The sequence below is a fragment of the Chelmon rostratus genome, chromosome 15 (assembly GCF_017976325.1).
Source record: "Chelmon rostratus isolate fCheRos1 chromosome 15, fCheRos1.pri, whole genome shotgun sequence".
NCBI lineage: Eukaryota > Metazoa > Chordata > Actinopteri > Chaetodontiformes > Chaetodontidae > Chelmon > Chelmon rostratus.
Genome location: NC_055672.1, coordinates 14,490,073 through 14,506,633, shown reverse-complemented (window position 1 = coordinate 14,506,633; position 16,561 = coordinate 14,490,073). Strand labels below are relative to the sequence as shown.

The 16,561-nt window shown below is 42.3% G+C and overlaps 2 protein-coding genes across 2 annotated transcripts; one reads left to right on the top strand and one right to left on the bottom strand.

Moving 5' to 3' along the window:
* Positions 1–83: 83 nt before the first annotated feature.
* On the top strand, positions 84–1,560 carry vcpkmt (valosin containing protein lysine (K) methyltransferase). The gene is made up of 5 exons (XM_041954243.1): positions 84–346; positions 589–702; positions 829–901; positions 1,024–1,143; positions 1,238–1,560. Exons 1-5 carry the CDS (start codon positions 90–92, stop codon positions 1,340–1,342), a joined length of 669 nt encoding a protein of 222 aa, XP_041810177.1. The 5' UTR covers positions 84–89; the 3' UTR covers positions 1,343–1,560.
* An 8,079-nt stretch (positions 1,561–9,639) lies between these two features.
* LOC121618376 (ADP-ribosylation factor 6) lies at positions 9,640–12,236 on the bottom strand. Its single transcript, XM_041953852.1, has 2 exons — positions 12,122–12,236; positions 9,640–11,870 (listed from the first exon to the last, which is right to left on the bottom strand). The coding sequence occupies exon 2, from the start codon at positions 11,197–11,199 to the stop codon at positions 10,672–10,674; it is 528 nt and encodes a 175-aa protein (XP_041809786.1). The 5' UTR covers positions 11,200–11,870; positions 12,122–12,236; the 3' UTR covers positions 9,640–10,671.
* Between the last annotated feature and the right edge of the window lie 4,325 nt (positions 12,237–16,561).

The window sequence follows — 16,561 nt, the reverse complement described above, 5'->3', positions numbered from 1 at the left end:
CCAGAAATGAAGTTTTCTGCTCAATGCACAGTCTTTTATTCTGAAAAAATCAGACCGGAAGTCCTCTTCTCGTTCCTGCTGCGGCCAATATGGCAGCCGACGCGAATGATAGCCACTATTTCGTGAGAGAAATTGAGAAAAAAGACGGCTGTGCCTTGAAAGTGAAACAGTGCTACATGGGAGACGTTGGCTGTGTTGTTTGGGACGCAGCCATCGTTCTAGCAAAATATTTAGAAACGAAGCAGTTTTATGATCCGTCCTCGGGAGTGAACGTGTGGGCTGGCAGGAGGGCGGTGGAGCTGGGAGCTGGGACAGGAGTTGTTGGTCTGATGGCAGCAACACTGGGGTGAGCTGGATAACTGGTTAGTTTGTGTGTCCACGTGTTGTACTTTACATCTTAATATATGTATCATGTATGTATGTATGTATGTATCACCAATGTGTTCCAGTTTAACCACCAGCTAGTTGCTTGTACTCCCTTGTTTTGCAGTGTGTGGACATCATTGGCATCCTGTTATTGGTTTAAAAGTAATATCTTAATGGAAAGCCAGAAAGATGGTTTGCTATATTGTTTATTAAATCCCACAGAGCTCAAGTTACTGTGACTGACCTGGAGGACTTGCAGACCCTCTTGAGGGTGAACATCCAGGACAACCAGGCACTCATCACAAGTGGATCAGTTACTGTCAAGGTACTGAAATGGTTTGTACTTGTATTTCTATTTAATATTTTCTTGGATTGGATTTAAGTCATGTATCCAAGATGAATGTTCAAAATATTAGGACACATATCCAAATGCTAACTGTTTGATTTCTCCTCTCTTTAAAGGGGTGAAGATGTGTCTGAGTTCATGCCTCCCCCAGATTATGTCCTAATGGCAGATTGCATCTATTATGAGCAGGTAATTTGTTGAAGTTCTCTACTTAGACCTTTCAATCTAAAGAAGACCCTTTGCATGATTGCACTGTATCACCACCATTGCTAAAGAGACCACAAACAGACTTATTATTTCTGTCCACACAGTCTGTTGTTCCACTGGTGGAGAGCTTGAAGCTGCTCTCTGGACCAGAGACCTGCATTATTTGCTGCTATGAGCAACGCACCGAGGGCGTCAACCCGAAAGTGGAAAAGCAGTTTTTTGAGGTGAGAACCAACTGTGTTTCCCATTTGTATATAGTTCAACAAATAAATGTGAAGAAGGCATCACCTCTCAGTGAATCATTGTGTTATCTTTTAGCTGCTGCAGCAGAACTTCAGCTGTGAGGAAATCCCTTCAGACAAGCAAGACCCAGAGTTTAGTAGTCCAGACATCCGCATCTTGCACATCCGAAGAAAAGTCTGAGTGTGTGTAGTGAAATTTGTCCCAATCAGCAGTTAGTATTACCACATGCAAAGTGAGATTGTGAAATAGAAATTGTAAAGTCTGTACTGTCGTGTGTGGAATATTCAGTGTATCTTTGTTTTTGCACTTTTTAAAAACATTTTTATAAGGAAAAAAATTCTAATGCATCACTAAACTCTGTCCTGATGTTTGAAGTTAAAACAGAAAAAAATGCTGAACCCATGGTGAAAAGAATTTTTTTTCATGCTCTATAAACCAAATGTAATTGTAGGGCTGTAAAGGTAGGTGGCATATGTGTGCAAGCACAGATGCAGACTGCTCATCTTTGATGAAATCAGTTGTTTAAGATGGTAGAGATACACATCTTAAAGTCACAAACAGAGACAAGGGACTGAACCAAGCCGGCCATCTAGATGTTTGAGGACTTAGCCTTACAAATGTTTGGAATTTATTTTTCTTTGTATTTAATGGAAAACACAGTGGAAGTCCAGAGTTTATAGCTCAGGAAACTGCAAGAAACTACAAACATGAGACTGACTGTGCTTTTGCTCTTGAGCACTGCTGTTTTTCTGTGGTGCATGTTTAAACAATCAGTGTAGTGGGTTATAACATCAGGATAATACAGTCACATGGTAGATGGAAATTGTTCAACACACCTACGTCCTGGGACCTTCCCACAGAAATGAGCCTCTACTGACAGCCATATGTTCATTTCAGAGTGGATCTCATCATAATTGACGTGATTTCTTCTAATTGTGAGTGAGGTACATTCATTCAGTCACTGCTCAATTGGAACACTAGGGGGCACTAGTTGTTTAAAGACCAAAAAAGAAGTGTTCAACTGTAAATGTTTAGTTTCTTGTCAGATAAATAATCTGAAAATGGTTATCTCGGAACTGAATATTTATTTATATTATGACTCCAATGTTGTTACTGCATTATTAGAATTTACTGCATTGAGAGAGGTGGAAAAATACATTTGGGATTAAAATTCTGAATCCATATGTTTATGCAGTTTACCCAGTTTGAAGCCAACATAGTGTATGCCAGCTCTGCTGAAAGCTTTTGCCCTGCATGCGAGGGGAATTCCACTCCAAGCCCCAGATTAGCCGGAAGATTACAGCTCTTTTTCAAGCATAAACCATGAAGTACGCCCCATACTCCCACAGGCATGCAGGGGCCCCTCACAGCCTTTCATGCTGCTCTCTGTTTACACAGTGGAGCCGTAGTGTAATGAGCAGGGTGGCCTCCAACGCTCAGACCAAATAAAAATGTTAATGCTGAAGTTGACGGGCGGGGTTTACACCGACGGTCCCATTAAATAATCATCGCTTTATAGAAAACTACAATGAGCCAGTTTTGATTATGCATTAATAAGATGCTCCTCATGCTCATCCTTGTATTTCTCTATGGGGATCCAGGAGTGCCAAGCTAACCTGCTTGCCTGAAATCTGCTGATACTGTAAGGCAGGAACATCTGTGATGGAACAGAGCCTCAGATCCATGAATATTTCTGAATTTAATGGTTAGGTTGTTTTATTATAACAGAAACAAGTATCTCTGCATGAACCCATTTTCAGCAGATTATGTAGCTTTGTGTATAGAGTTCATTCGCACTGACTCACCATTTAAATACGTGAGCAACTGTTTGCTCATCTGAGAACATATAGTTCATGTACAAACAAATGTCTGAACTGTGATTGCGAAATGTTTGAAACACGCACACGATGGAGAAAGATAGAGGTGTTATACGGCTAAATCATAGTTTGGCAATCTGACCCTTGAATCCCTGTTGGCCTGAATTGATGATACAGCCTAGCACAAGAGGAATAGAGTAAAATTAATTGCCCCTTTTTTGTGTTCAGATACTATAAATTACTACAGTGGCTCATATAAGATAATCACTCCCCGTGGCCCTCCTCTGCCCTCTCACTTCTGTCTGAGGCAGCTGGACTGTTACAATGAGAATCAGGCTACTATCGAGGTCTCCTTTGGCTTTGACCAGGATATGTTCTGCTAATTAATCTGACTCACAGCTGGTATTAAGTCCATGTCCCCTCAGTGTGGCAGGGACAGGACCCAGAGGGGTTATTGGAGAGATTAGAGGAGCAGAGGGGAGCTCCGCTATTCTGTGTCAACATTTCACCCCCCACGGCCACCCATAGCTCTCAGTCAGATCCTTTAAAATCTATTTTTCAGTCTCTCTGGTGCTCTCTCCTCCTTAAATGTTAACCAAAAATAATTAAAATGATGTAGTTATAGTCTTCTTGTGGTTGGCTAATTAGGCTAGCACTGCAGGGGAATACTGGGAGGCTCACAGTAAATGAGGACAGCCCACAGTGAAGCAGTGGTGTCTCTAATCTGTTATCATATACACATTACAGTTGATTCTGGTGACCGTAAACAGTCATTACTGAACATGTGGCGTATGTGCTGCATGCACCAAGACAGAATGGGGGCATTTTCCTGCCAATAGGTGGTGCTATTAGTGGAAATAACGCTTACCTGTGTGGAAAACCAGCAGTGAGGTCAACAGAGTCCTGATAAATAGCTGAACAGGCCACACGCTGCACTGCTTTCAGGTTTCAGGTGTGATGATGACATATATGGTGGCTGTTTTGTCTTTTTGTGTGTTTTGCTGGTATCTTTGAGATTCATGTGCCACTCGACAAAGCAGATAAAAACGCATGCATGGACACATGCTTCCTCCCTGGTTGTTTCAAAACAAGAAAACATGAGGGAGCAGAGCAGCGCCCCTCCAAACCAGATGGGTGGAGGAGAGTCTGACTCCATGCAGCCTGTGTGGCGCGTTCTACCCTGCTGCATCACAGCCAAGTGACACAGAAGATCCTTTGTGTCACTCTTTATACGCTGCCTGGAGCCAAGAGAGACACTGCTCCAGAAAGGAAGACTCATTTTCTCACTAACTATTAGGGAGTGGCTCAAGAATAGACATCAAACTGGGCTGATTAAAAATAGAAGAAGCCTGCATGAATGTGTGACTCCTCTGATCCTGCAAAAGTGAACACCACCACCGCCACCACCACCCTTTCCACACGCACAGAGCACCCTTCTCTCTTCCACATGACGAACGGAAGCCTACTGAACTTTACGGCGCACAAAGAGACAACAGGCCAGAGCTCAGTTCCAAAACAGAGCGTGTGATCAGAGTTGCTCTGCAGCTCTCCAGCCCCATCTCCAACAACGAGGAGCAGCAGCACCAATCATTCGTGGCACTCTCTCTGTGGCTTTCAAAGCAAGAGGTGGTACAGTGCCAGCGAAAGGACAACAAGCTTATAGAAACACAATGCTGACTCCACCCCCCCCCCCTCACCCCCCCTGCAGGGGAACAGGAGGAGGGCTGTTAAGACAGCTGTGCTGCAGTTGAGAGGGGACACAAATCCAGTTCTGTGAGAATATTGTACACACTTGCCACCCTCTTCCATTCCTGTTACATAGACTTACATTCCTGTTAATACAGTAATATTAGCGCTGCGAGAAAAAAAACTTTAATTTCATTCTTGTAGCAACAGAATTTGAGTAATTATATTTGACAGTCAAAACAACACAAGAATGTTAACTCCTATTAGTCTTTCAGGCAGTGTTAGGTTTAAAAGTATATAATGTGTGTGTGCAGGTCAAGTGTGTCAGTCAACGAGGGGTTGGCTCCAACATGGTATCAATGGAAATGTGAGTGTATTGATCTCCTGCATGAAATAGTGCAGGTTTGGTGAGGAGGTGACTGCCCGTGACTGCTGTCGCCACTGCATTCTAGTGCAATGATGTATTTGTCATCATTAGGATGTGTGGCAGCCCAGCACCGAGAGGAGAGCTGCAGAAGGGAGGGGGGCAGTGTGTTTGTGTGTGTTTAGCGTTTCCCTGAGTCATTACCTCTCAGTAGTCTGAATCCGGACTCTGTGTGTGTGTGTGAGAGAGAGAGAGAGCAGCAGCGCCTGACTCGCCAAAGATCTGAGATTTGCTCCCAAGCCCCAAACTGTTGTCTAATCCAGAGGCGCTGTCACTCGAAACACTGCCTCCTCTGTAATTACAGCGATCTTGTCAGATATACAGATGTAGTCAGTCATGGAGTGTGACAGTGGCGGTGGCGAGCTGCTGAAGGAAGCTTTTGAGGTTGCTTTGCACAGATCTTCATCATTCTGTCAGGCCGTGTGTGCGGAGGCTGTGACTGAGCACATGTGGCTGGTGGATACTGATGCTGGGTGGATGACTCCTGCCTATGTCACTGCACATTTAAAGTGTTTCTGGGTGTCGGGGAGGTTGCGTAAAGTCAAATCGCAGGCGCCACATGGCAGAGGTCAGCGCTCTTTGCACTAAATGAATAAACCTTGGGGCAACCAAAAAAAAAACAATAATTTCATTTTGTTTCCAAAACAGATGCACTTAGATTTATGTTCCTCGCAGCCAGCAGACTGCAGCACCATCTATAACGCCTGCCCCCTCCTTCTCTTATGCTGTAGAGTTGCTTACATCTGAAGGCAAGATGCTCAACACTCAGTTATGATCCTCTTTACACGCTGTGTGCTACAGCTGGAAAAACACAGCATACGGGTCCAGGGACAGACTGGTCAACACTCTCACACAGCTGTGTTAAACATCCTGCAATTTTCAAGAGGGTCCATGTGGACAAATTTCAGGTTTTCACATAATGGAATATAAATAGAAGCCCCGAGGCTTAGAAAATGTAATGGGACTTAAATTGGATGGTTTTTAAAGTGGAAAAACAAACATTATTATAGACCAATGAAACTGTACCAACAAAACTATACGGTTACTGGCTTAAATTTGTAGTTACTGCTTCTATGAGCACTTGATCTACCCATTAAAAAACAAATTGGCTGTGTCATACAGACTTCCATCACTTCAGAATAATTTTCTGCGTCTCTGAATTTGTGATTTCACCACAGCAAGCAACCTTCAGTTGCAGATATGAATGGAATGTACTTTGGACCGATGCCCAGAGTGCACCTTGGACTTCCCAGCCTCACATTTTCAACCTTATTTAGCCGGCCAGCACCACAGCTCGGCCCCGGTTAAAACCACAGCGTCTCTCAGTGGAGCCTGCGCTGAAACACCTGCAGTCAAAACAAAGCCAGACAGAAAAGAGTGCATGTGTGTCGAGGCGACGAGGGGTTTGCATTTAGCATGGCATTCAAGAACGTCGACCTCAGCAGGAAACCTGAAACAACTTCCAGCCACTTCCGGACCTGTTCTCTGAGCTCTGTGTGACTTCATTATTCAACAGCTCACTTGAGGTGGCTACCAAAGGTGTGGGAAGACTTAACCAGAGGACAGAGAAGTTTCTTAACCAAAGAGGCTGTTTTACTGTCCTTGGAGATAAGCAGCCACTGAACCGAGCTGTGTGAACTGTGGCTTAGAGTAGGTGTTCCCTCCTACCATTCGGCAGATAAATAAACCGCTTTAATAACGTGTTCGCCCGTGTGCATGAGAATATCTGTGTCTGCATGCAGCACAAATCCTACGGTGATTATCCAGCCGGGTGTGGCTATCAAACTGTGGGCCAGCATTAAGCCAGTGATGACTTTATCCAAAAAAAATGAACTGAGCAGCATATTAGTGCTACCTGCTTAAATGTTACCCTGCAGCTGGAGTTAAGAGGAAGTGAAGACAAGTGAGGAAGACAAGCCACACCCCTGAAAAACCGCAAACATAATTCTGGCTATAGGCATGTCAGCAGAGCAGGCAGCTGTAACACCACTCACCAGTTGTTCCTGAGCTGTTTCAAATCTTCAAGTTAACCTATGAAGGGCGAGGTGACAGTGCGACTACGGGGAAAAAGGCGCGGGTTTTAACGTTAAAGAGCTTTGCTCACAGGGTGGGGGTCTCTTTCGATTTCTCTTTCCATGTAGGACGGAGGAACAGGCTGGAAACTTGTGGCACAGTCAGCCACCTATGTGATACCAAAAACACCAGGCCTCGCTGGCAGACATCCCATTGGGCTGTTGTCATAGGAACTGCCCCAACAAACAAGTATTCTGGCCGCATAAGACAAATCTGTCATACACATTCTTGTGCAGACCAGTGGAAGCATTTAAGTCATTCGCCTTGTTGTTTTGTAAGCTGCGAATCAAGCACTCAACATCAAGAGACGCTGAAAGAACCTGTTGCTGTGCTGTGGTGAGCGCAAGCGCCCTCACTCCCACCTTCGCACCCAGTCTGACACTTCAAGAAGGAAGAAGAATGAGACCTATTACACAAAGCACACATTAATGAGCTTCCTTCTACGACCTGAAACCCATTCCTAACCTTTCCTCTCAGGAAGTGCAAGGAATTCCAGCCGAGCACAGAGGGAGTTGACAGAAGGGCCAATAGGTCTCATCTTCACAGAGGAGAGGTCATTAAACCTTGCTTACTGTCTGTGTCCTTGCCCCGAAGGCCCCGGCGTTGGCAATAAAGCTGTGAGGATCATATGGTTGTAATGAAGTGGTGGGAACCAAAGTGGCCATTACAGCCCAATTAAACTGCCATCAGCTTCTATAACGGAGGCCCTTGACCCAGCCCTTACTGAAAGCAAGTATTTACAAATCCTCTAAGAAGTGTAGTCTCTAGACTTGCAGTGTGGCTGATCATTCAAGTACTAGTCCCTTTTTTTTTTTTTTTTAAAGGGAGCATTTAAATCACGACCGCCGAGGGTGTGTAGGTTGTGTGAAGCAGCTTCTGCAGCGGTCGAGTCATATCTGCCTGTATCACCTGACCTTCTGACGGAAACCTCTGTGTAAAGCAAACATCCTGAGGCCTCGACAGAAACTTGCTTAGCACCAGATTTTCCACACAGCGGATGCCACCGTGATCACAGAGCCAAACGTCCGTGGACGCAGACACATGCACACCCGAGGATACAGTGTCTGACTGTCAGTGAAAGCTGCAAACACTTCACTCGTACTCTCGCGAGATGGAGTGAGCATTCTTGTAAATCCCCCCAAAAAAGGCAAACTCTGTGCTTTCTGAGCAGCTTGCATAGTGCCAGTTTTTACGCGGATGTGTAAAACACTGGCAAAGACACAGTGCCCTTCAGTGTGCCGAGTGGAAAGAAATCCTTCAAAATCTGCACAATAATACGAAGTAATCTTTCGCAGCCCGAAACACAGCAGTCACACCGTTTGTCGCCATCAATCCTGTCTTTGTCAGGAGTGAAAACACTCTTGATAATCAGCTTTAATGGAAACTCAAACATTCCTCTACAAATTGAGCTTTTAAAGGAATACCTTCCTAAAATACAATGAAGATGTGATGTAGTAGTAATTATATAGTAGTTATGCAGACTCAAGCTAGGAAGAAATGTCTGTTCAGCAGCAGCAGCCAGAATTTAACAAGGTCAGTATTTTAGCAGAGTAGAAAAGGGTAATAATACAGACACCAAAGCATGTGGGCCTCATCTTCCTGCTCTGTTAGCAGGTATTAACATTTTAGCATGTTGAAAAGCTCCTTATCACACTCACTTTTGAGATGTTATACAGCAAATACACATAGACTATGGTTGAGTTGTTATTACACACTCGTTGTGCTGATGTTTCTGTGGAACGAACACATGGCTGTGTTTAGAAAAGTGCCATAAATGGCCCTGTTAACAACTGGCATTTCTTCACAGGTTATTCATAGCCTTTACTTTCAAGATATCACATAATAGCATTATGCACAATATGGCTTTTTTTTAGTCTGTACAAATCCCCTTTTTCATTTGTCAACACCAGCCCTGCTTCAGACATCATTCTCACTGAGTGAAAACTGAGACTTGCTTTTTAATTCCAGTCCATAACCAAAAGAAAACTCAGGAAGCTACAGCTGACAGCTCAGCATCAACTTAACTGTGGCTCACAACCAACACGCAACACTCGAAAAGAATTCACAATTCAGCTGTACGTCTCCGCTGCCCCTCCGACTCTCATGCAAACTATCATGTGGCTCTGTTGTTGCTCCAAAAGGACCAGCAGTTGGACTTCCTGTTTTGTACATTTTCCCATTTACTGGCAAGGGAACTGAGGCCAGCAACTTAGTCTGAGGGTGGACATAAACCCTTTATGAAGAATCTGCCCAATAGCATTAAAACCCAAGGAGTTTTAAAATTGCAGACCTCTACTTTGAAGCATTCTTAAAGCTTTCCCATGTTTTTTTTATTTTTTACCACTATTCATTCATTAAGCTGTGCTACTTAGAGATAAGTAACTTTCTCTTTTGCCAAACTTTCAACAGTTTGATCACACACAGGCCTAATTACACAAACTGCCTTTTAATCCTTGAAAAAAACAAACAGACGCAACTGTTTTAAAATCACTTTTTTAATAAGACATTACAATGACATTGTTCTGTACATGGTTCCCCCAGTCAAAATAGGAGTAAGAGCTGCACCACAGGGTGTCTTCAACATTTCACCGGTAAACAGCTCCCTCTGACTGCACTACAGATGGACTCTGATGCGGGGTTACTGTACTTTCGTACTCATGCTACAGATATAGGCTATCATATAATGTCCCAATACTGAGACTAATCAACTGTGGTATCAGATTGAGAGAGCTCAGAGCTGAATGACATTCCTTTGGAAAGATTGAGTCGACTGACTATGTGTTACCCAAAATTAAAAATGCATCCCGGCAAGCATGTTTAAGAGTTACTGGAGGCCTATTTGTTGAATATTCAGCACAATTAGGTATCAAGACGCGACACAAAAGGTGAATCAGTAAACTATATAGCCCACATAAGGGGATTGGGAGGGGTAACAAAACCTGAAGTCATTCTTTTTCTCTAATGCCAAGACTGATGACAATGAAATGTAAGCAATGGTGAACACTTTCAGTCAATACCATTGAGAAGAAATACTTTTCATCACAGTATTGTGTTTAAACACATGTCAAATTCCTTCACGCAGGCTACATGAAATTAAAGATCTCACCTTAGAAGAAAAAAAAGAAGAAAAGATCCAATTCAACAGAGACCGACGAACCTTGAAACAAGCTTTAGTCCAAGAATGAAGATAAAAACCTCAGCTTCATTAGAAAAATAATATAAAATAGGGAAAGGAATAGGCAAAGATGGTGATCTCTGTGGCTTTTAACATCAGGACCAATCAAGCAAGCCCCAAAACAATGAATGTGATATAGGCCTGCTACAGAGTACAAGCAAACTTTAAGCCAGCAAACCCAGTTGAAGATAAATTAGTCATGGGGTAAAAGTAGTATTAAAAATAAACGGGAGATAATCAACTTTTTCTTAACCATATTCATTTTGAGAAGTTATTTATTTTGTTACTTGCAACGTTGTTATAGTTTCGACCTAAAACAGTCTGCACTCAATCATTAAGATTTGTAATTTGAGGTTAGCCATGTCAAGCCCTCATACAGTCCATCACCTGTGGTCGCACAGGAGGGCTGAACATACCAATTCCTATCTCTGATGCGGGTCAATCCGAGCTTCTCCTGGATTTCATGCGGCTTCATGGCGTCCGGAAGGTCTTGCTTATTGGCGAATATCAAGATGATGGCATCCCTCATCTCCCGGTCATTGATGATGCGGTGAAGTTCCTGCCTTGCCTCGTCGATGCGATCCCTGTCCGCGCAATCCACCACGAAAATTAACCCCTGGGTGCCTGTGTAGTAGTGTCGCCACAGAGGACGAATCTTATCTTGGCCTCCAACATCCCAGACGTTGAACTTGACATTTTTGTAGGTGACAGTCTCCACATTGAAGCCGACTGTGGGGATCGTGGTGACAGACTGTCCCAGTTTCAGTTTGTAAAGGATTGTTGTCTTTCCAGCAGCATCAAGTCCGAGCATTAATATTCTCATCTCCTTGTTGCCAAATATTTTAGAGAGCACTTTCCCCATTTTCAACTCTTGTGCATAAATACTTCGTCCCTAACAAGAAAAATGTCCGATACTGTGCTGATGATTATTCACTTCGAGTATAACTTCAGTTTATGGGCTCACTCGTGAAAACATGACTCAGTGAAGAGCAAACGTGGGGAGGGGGGGAAGTCAAAAATGCACACTCATGTTAAAACCTATCACAGTACTTGGGGGCTTTTTGTTGAGAGTCTGTGCGTCCTGTGAAGTGCTGGGGCATTTAAGTTCAGAGGAGCACAATGTTTGCAGGGCCTGCACACAACATGGCACGGTTACACTAAGAACTTGGCAGCAGCTGTTGCAGGACGTTCATTTTGTTGCCCAAATCAACGTTAAACTGCGTGACAGAGATGGGCCGTGGCGATTAAAAACTGCAGAGGGCAGACACGGCGTGTGCATAAGGCCCCGAAAAAGCCGCGGTAACGTCGCTTGTGACTTCCTTCTGATGTTTGTGTCTGGCGGTCCTCCTCATCGGGTGCGCCCTTGTTCTCTTCACGGCTACCGGAGGAGAAAAATCAGCTTTCTGCGGCTAAGTCCATCAAGCGTCGAGCCGGGCAACTTCACCGTAATGGAAGGGACGTCTTCGAGGAAAAGAAATCCTCGGTGACTCAGCAACACATGTATCCACTCACGAAACTCCACTTCTTGTCCCCCTGAAAAAGAGATTTAGGAGGAGGGTCAGACATGCCAAATTAGCAAGCTACCGCTCATGGCTGCTCAAGAAGGCTAGCAAGCTAACATTAGCTAGCTTGTTGCCTAGCAAGCTAGCCTTAAGCTAACTGGATAACGGTAGTTAGCTGAGGCAAACTACTCATATATGGATATAAAATACGCGCGACCGTGGCAAAATCTTTAGCTCACATCTTTCTGAGTTGAACACTTTATTGAAATAGAAGTGATTTACCTCCTATCTCTCCCTCCTGTCTCGATAAATACACCCAGCTCTCGTCTTTCTCCTTTAAGTCGAGCTGGTCGCAGTGCTGCTACACCGGAAAGGTGTGGAGCTGCATTAACCGCCACTTCCTCCCGTCTACTTTATTCAGCTGCTGCTGCCGCCGAGTGCAGCTCTCACTGTCTGGGGCATCCACGACTCACAGGATAAATAATGAAAAAACCCAAACTGACAGAAATTAAAATGCAGCGTTATTTCATTTTTAACCATGTGTTTGGTTATAAGGTAACGCTGTATCTTAACAGCAATTAACCTAGAGTTAGAATGTAATGGAATGCTTTATTCATAATTACGGCCGCTAAATGATGTTATTAATTTCTGTTAGGTTTCTATAGCGTGACCACATTAAATATGGGAACGTTGTTATTTACATAAGATGTAAATGGATGGCATGGATGAATATTTCAGAATCTAATGTTTGATTCTTTCATTTGATTAGTGACTCTCTATGTATGTAAAGGGTAACATCGCCCCCTTGTGGCAGTAATATCCTTCCTACAGTGTGTTAGTCCCATGTATTGCTGCACTGCTGCGCTTGCTTTAGTTTCAGCATCTCACTGAAGCACATTTTTAATAATAGTAGTACAACCCCTAATAATCAACTAAAATAAACAGTCTACAACAGACAACTTATCAACACCAATAAATGACGCACATCATTATCATGTCATACACATAATTAAGCATGAATCACTTACAGAAAATATTGAGTCAGCCGCTTTGAAGCTGAAAAATATCGTTACTCTTAGCCTCCCCCTATGCTACCTTGCCCTTTACCCATTCAAGCAGTGAATGAACTTGTTGCAGGACAAGATAACACTTTGAAGACTGCCTTGGATTTTTATAAATAGGTGTTTCTCAGTATCATGGCCTGTAAATGTTTTAGAGTCATCATTCATCAGACGAAACTTCCATTTTTGAGAGAATGGAAATGCAACGGCATTAACAGGAATATTCATTATTCAAGGCAGCTATGACTTGTGTGGTGAAAGCACACCATTAAGATATCAGCCCTGGGCATGTCAATGACATATTATAAAAAGAGGATGAAACCACACTGAGCTACAATTATGTTATTGTATTACAGATATTTTGACTAGACTTCAACGTGGTTTTAACAAAGTGTCAGATAGCACCTCATAAATCTGCATATTTCATCTGTTGGCCATTTACAATCAGTGATTTTTTTCACAGCAAACATTTTGGCTTGACATGAAATCACATGTTAAATTTGATAGTGTTAATGATGACTGTTACCCACATAGCTCAGTGTCAGTTGTTCCCATTTAATTATTTAGCATTTCTTTTTGTCTGCCACAACAACCTCTGTTGTGGCGAGGGATGTCAGTCAGGTGTTTTGATAAACTGCTCTTTAACCAATTGCTTTTTATCTGCAAACACTAATGAACATATGCTCATAATTTCCCTGTTAAATAGTTGATAATCTGTAATCAACTTCTTTAGGTCAAACCAGTTCTAACTTCTATCTATCAGCTGGTGGGTATGACAATGACTTTCATTTGAACAAAATGGAAAATTGCCTCGGATAGTTCCCTGTGAAAAGCAGTTTAAAAGAGTCTTCCAAGAGTAAACCAAGCGAGCCCATTATTTTCACATGTCATTTGTGTATTTAAATGTGTTTTACATATAAATGTTATCGATAGCTCTTTTTTCTAAGGGTACAAATCATACGCTTACATGACCAGTGTGTGGTATTTAGTGACATCTAGTGGAAAAGTTGCAGATTGCACCTTGACTGAATACCCCTTCGCTCAGCCTTCCCTTAACAAGCATCTAGGAGAACCTATGGTGTCCTTCATGAAAGGTAAAAACGTGAAAGGCTCTCTCAAGAGCTGTACTTGTTTCGTTCATTCTGGGCTACTGTAGAACATGGCGGTGCAACATGGTGGACCTGCTGCCTCTGTAGATAAAGAGCTCATTCTCAGGTAACACAAACAGAACAGTTAGTTTCAGGTGATTATACACTGTTACTAAGATACTGTTTGCATCCTATTGCTCCATATTTCTTTGAGAACATGTACTGTTTTGACCAAACACATGGGTCTGAAATAAAGTTTTATGTTACTGGAATCCAGCTGACTTCATATCAATTCATTACGTGACTTGTTTTCCCACACACCCAATTAACCGACACCAGAAATGCAACAAATAACAACAGAGATGAACAAGAACGTAGTAGAGAGCTAAATGTTCACTTCGTGTTTCTTATCAGTACCTTATACACACTCACCTGTTTCGGTTGATGCCATTTGATGCCCTGTGATACTATTGTTAATTTGAAATGTACCACGCCAAAGCGCAGTTTAACACAGGATAATCCAGCTGTTAACACCAAGCTACTACACATTGTTCTGTATATATCAAACCAGTCGAGTATTGGTGACGTTGGTGTTAATGATCCTGTTTTTTTTACATGGTCCTGACAGCACTAACCTGCAGTGAACAATGATGGGACAATATAAACATTGCACATGTTCCTTGTTAGTGCCAATCCGTCCCCCTCCCCACCTTTCTCATCTGTCTCCCGTTCTTCTTCTCATTAAAAATACAGTAAAAGTAATTAGACTCATTACTCTAAACTATTATTTTAGTATCTCACCGTTCTATAGAATCACATTTTTATCAATAATCAACCAAGTGAAATGATCTAGAACAGACACCTACTCAACTCTAATGAATTACGCACAACATTATCAGGATTAGTTGTGTACTCTTCCTGGTGTCCATATTCAATAGCCTCAATCATATTTCTTGAAATAACAATTAATGCAGGCACATTTGTCCATTTCTTATATTGACCTTTAAAATGGCCTGTTTTACTTGGAGCTACGGAGACATTTGAACATTATTGGGACATCCTCATCGTGCCAACTGAAAAACAAGATTTTGTCCAGGCTTGTGGAGAAAGGGTATGAGGAAGAGGAAGGGCGTAGACTAAACTCATCAAGATGGTGGGCAACGTAGGAAACAAGCTTCAGGACACAGATTTGCACAAATCTCTGTCTGTCTCTAGCAACATCAGTCACGCAGTTTCTCCTTATTCACAGACTTCCTCTTTTACACAGACATGCACACGCAGGCGAAGTCGAGCATCTCTCCAGATGAAACTTGTTTTTACTTAGTGAAGCTTTCAGGGTCAATTACAGTACGTTTATATCAACAAGGACTTTGACCTTTTATACGTTCCAAGAACCCCGGGTTGAATTTAGCAGGTTTCTGGTCAGTGTTCTATTTGCACCAGGAGGCCAGTCTAAAAACACTCATTTGCATCCACTTGCAAAATGTTTGACCTCAGAAATATGAATGATAAGGATTTATAGAAAAACTGCACCACCAAACCAAGCTATTTCTGACAGTGGTACAAGGGAGAGAGTCACTTCAAAGTGAGAAAGTTCTGTTAACGTCTACTTATTATTGTGGCATGCAACATCAACAACAAAACCTTTCAGATTTCACATCATATTTCGTTTATAAAAACAAAACTATTTCAGTGCTCCTAATATGTAGGTAAGATTGCTTGATTGATTGATTGATTTCTTTATTTTCGTGTCATGCACACAAATGTGCCCAACGCACATGGGTTTACAAGACACCAATATACTGACATTGCAGCAATACATCCTAAACAATAATTCTGCTGCTCAGTTCTCAAACAAAATATATTGCCTTCTATTCCAGGCCTGTAATGAAATTCTGCCATGAAAAAAGTTCCCCTTCTGAAACATAGTTCAAGCTTTTCATGGTCATCCAACCAAAAAAAATCATAATAAACAGGAGACATCTTATTGAAAAGTACCTCTCTGATATCTTCGTATACAGGACAGTAAAACATAAAATGAACCTCATTCTCAACTTCTCCCAAATCACACAGTAAACAAAGTCTGTCCTTCTCTGGAGTAGCATTAAACCTCCCAGTCTCTAAAGCTAATGGTAATGTTCCTGAGCGTAACTGTGCACACAGGGATCTCTGTCTTTTGCTTAAATTATACTGCACATAAGGTTCCACACACTAGCTTTATAAGACAATAAGTTCGTAATTTTGGTTTATACCAAATGTCAACAGACCATTTTTCTATAAACTTAAGGAACATATTACTCCTCATCTCCTGAATATCACAACATAACCTATTATGGAAAATAAATGATGAGTTATTCAAATGAAATAATGATTTTAGCTCATTAGCCCAGGGGTGACGATTGGAGATGCCCCAATTAAATATCTATTTTGTGATTCTCTGGTTGGGCATCTTCACCAGTCTATTCCAGAGACAAAGCAGTTGGCATTTATGTCTGATGTTTGGAGGTTCCCATCCCATATCTCCAGAAATGGCCAAGACAGAAGCAAATTTATGGACTCCCAGAAATGATCAA

Coding starts and splice junctions, on each gene's coding strand:
- vcpkmt (XM_041954243.1), top strand. CDS start 90: ATGGCAGCCGACGCGAATGATAGCCACTATTTCGTGAGAGAAATTGAG. Junction 347..588: donor CTGATGGCAGCAACACTGGG/GTGAGCTGGATA, acceptor TAAATCCCACAG/AGCTCAAGTTACTGTGACTG. Junction 703..828: donor ACTGTCAAGGTACTGAAATG/GTTTGTACTTGT, acceptor CTCTCTTTAAAG/GGGTGAAGATGTGTCTGAGT.
- LOC121618376 (XM_041953852.1), bottom strand. CDS start 11,199: ATGGGGAAAGTGCTCTCTAAAATATTTGGCAACAAGGAGATGAGAATA.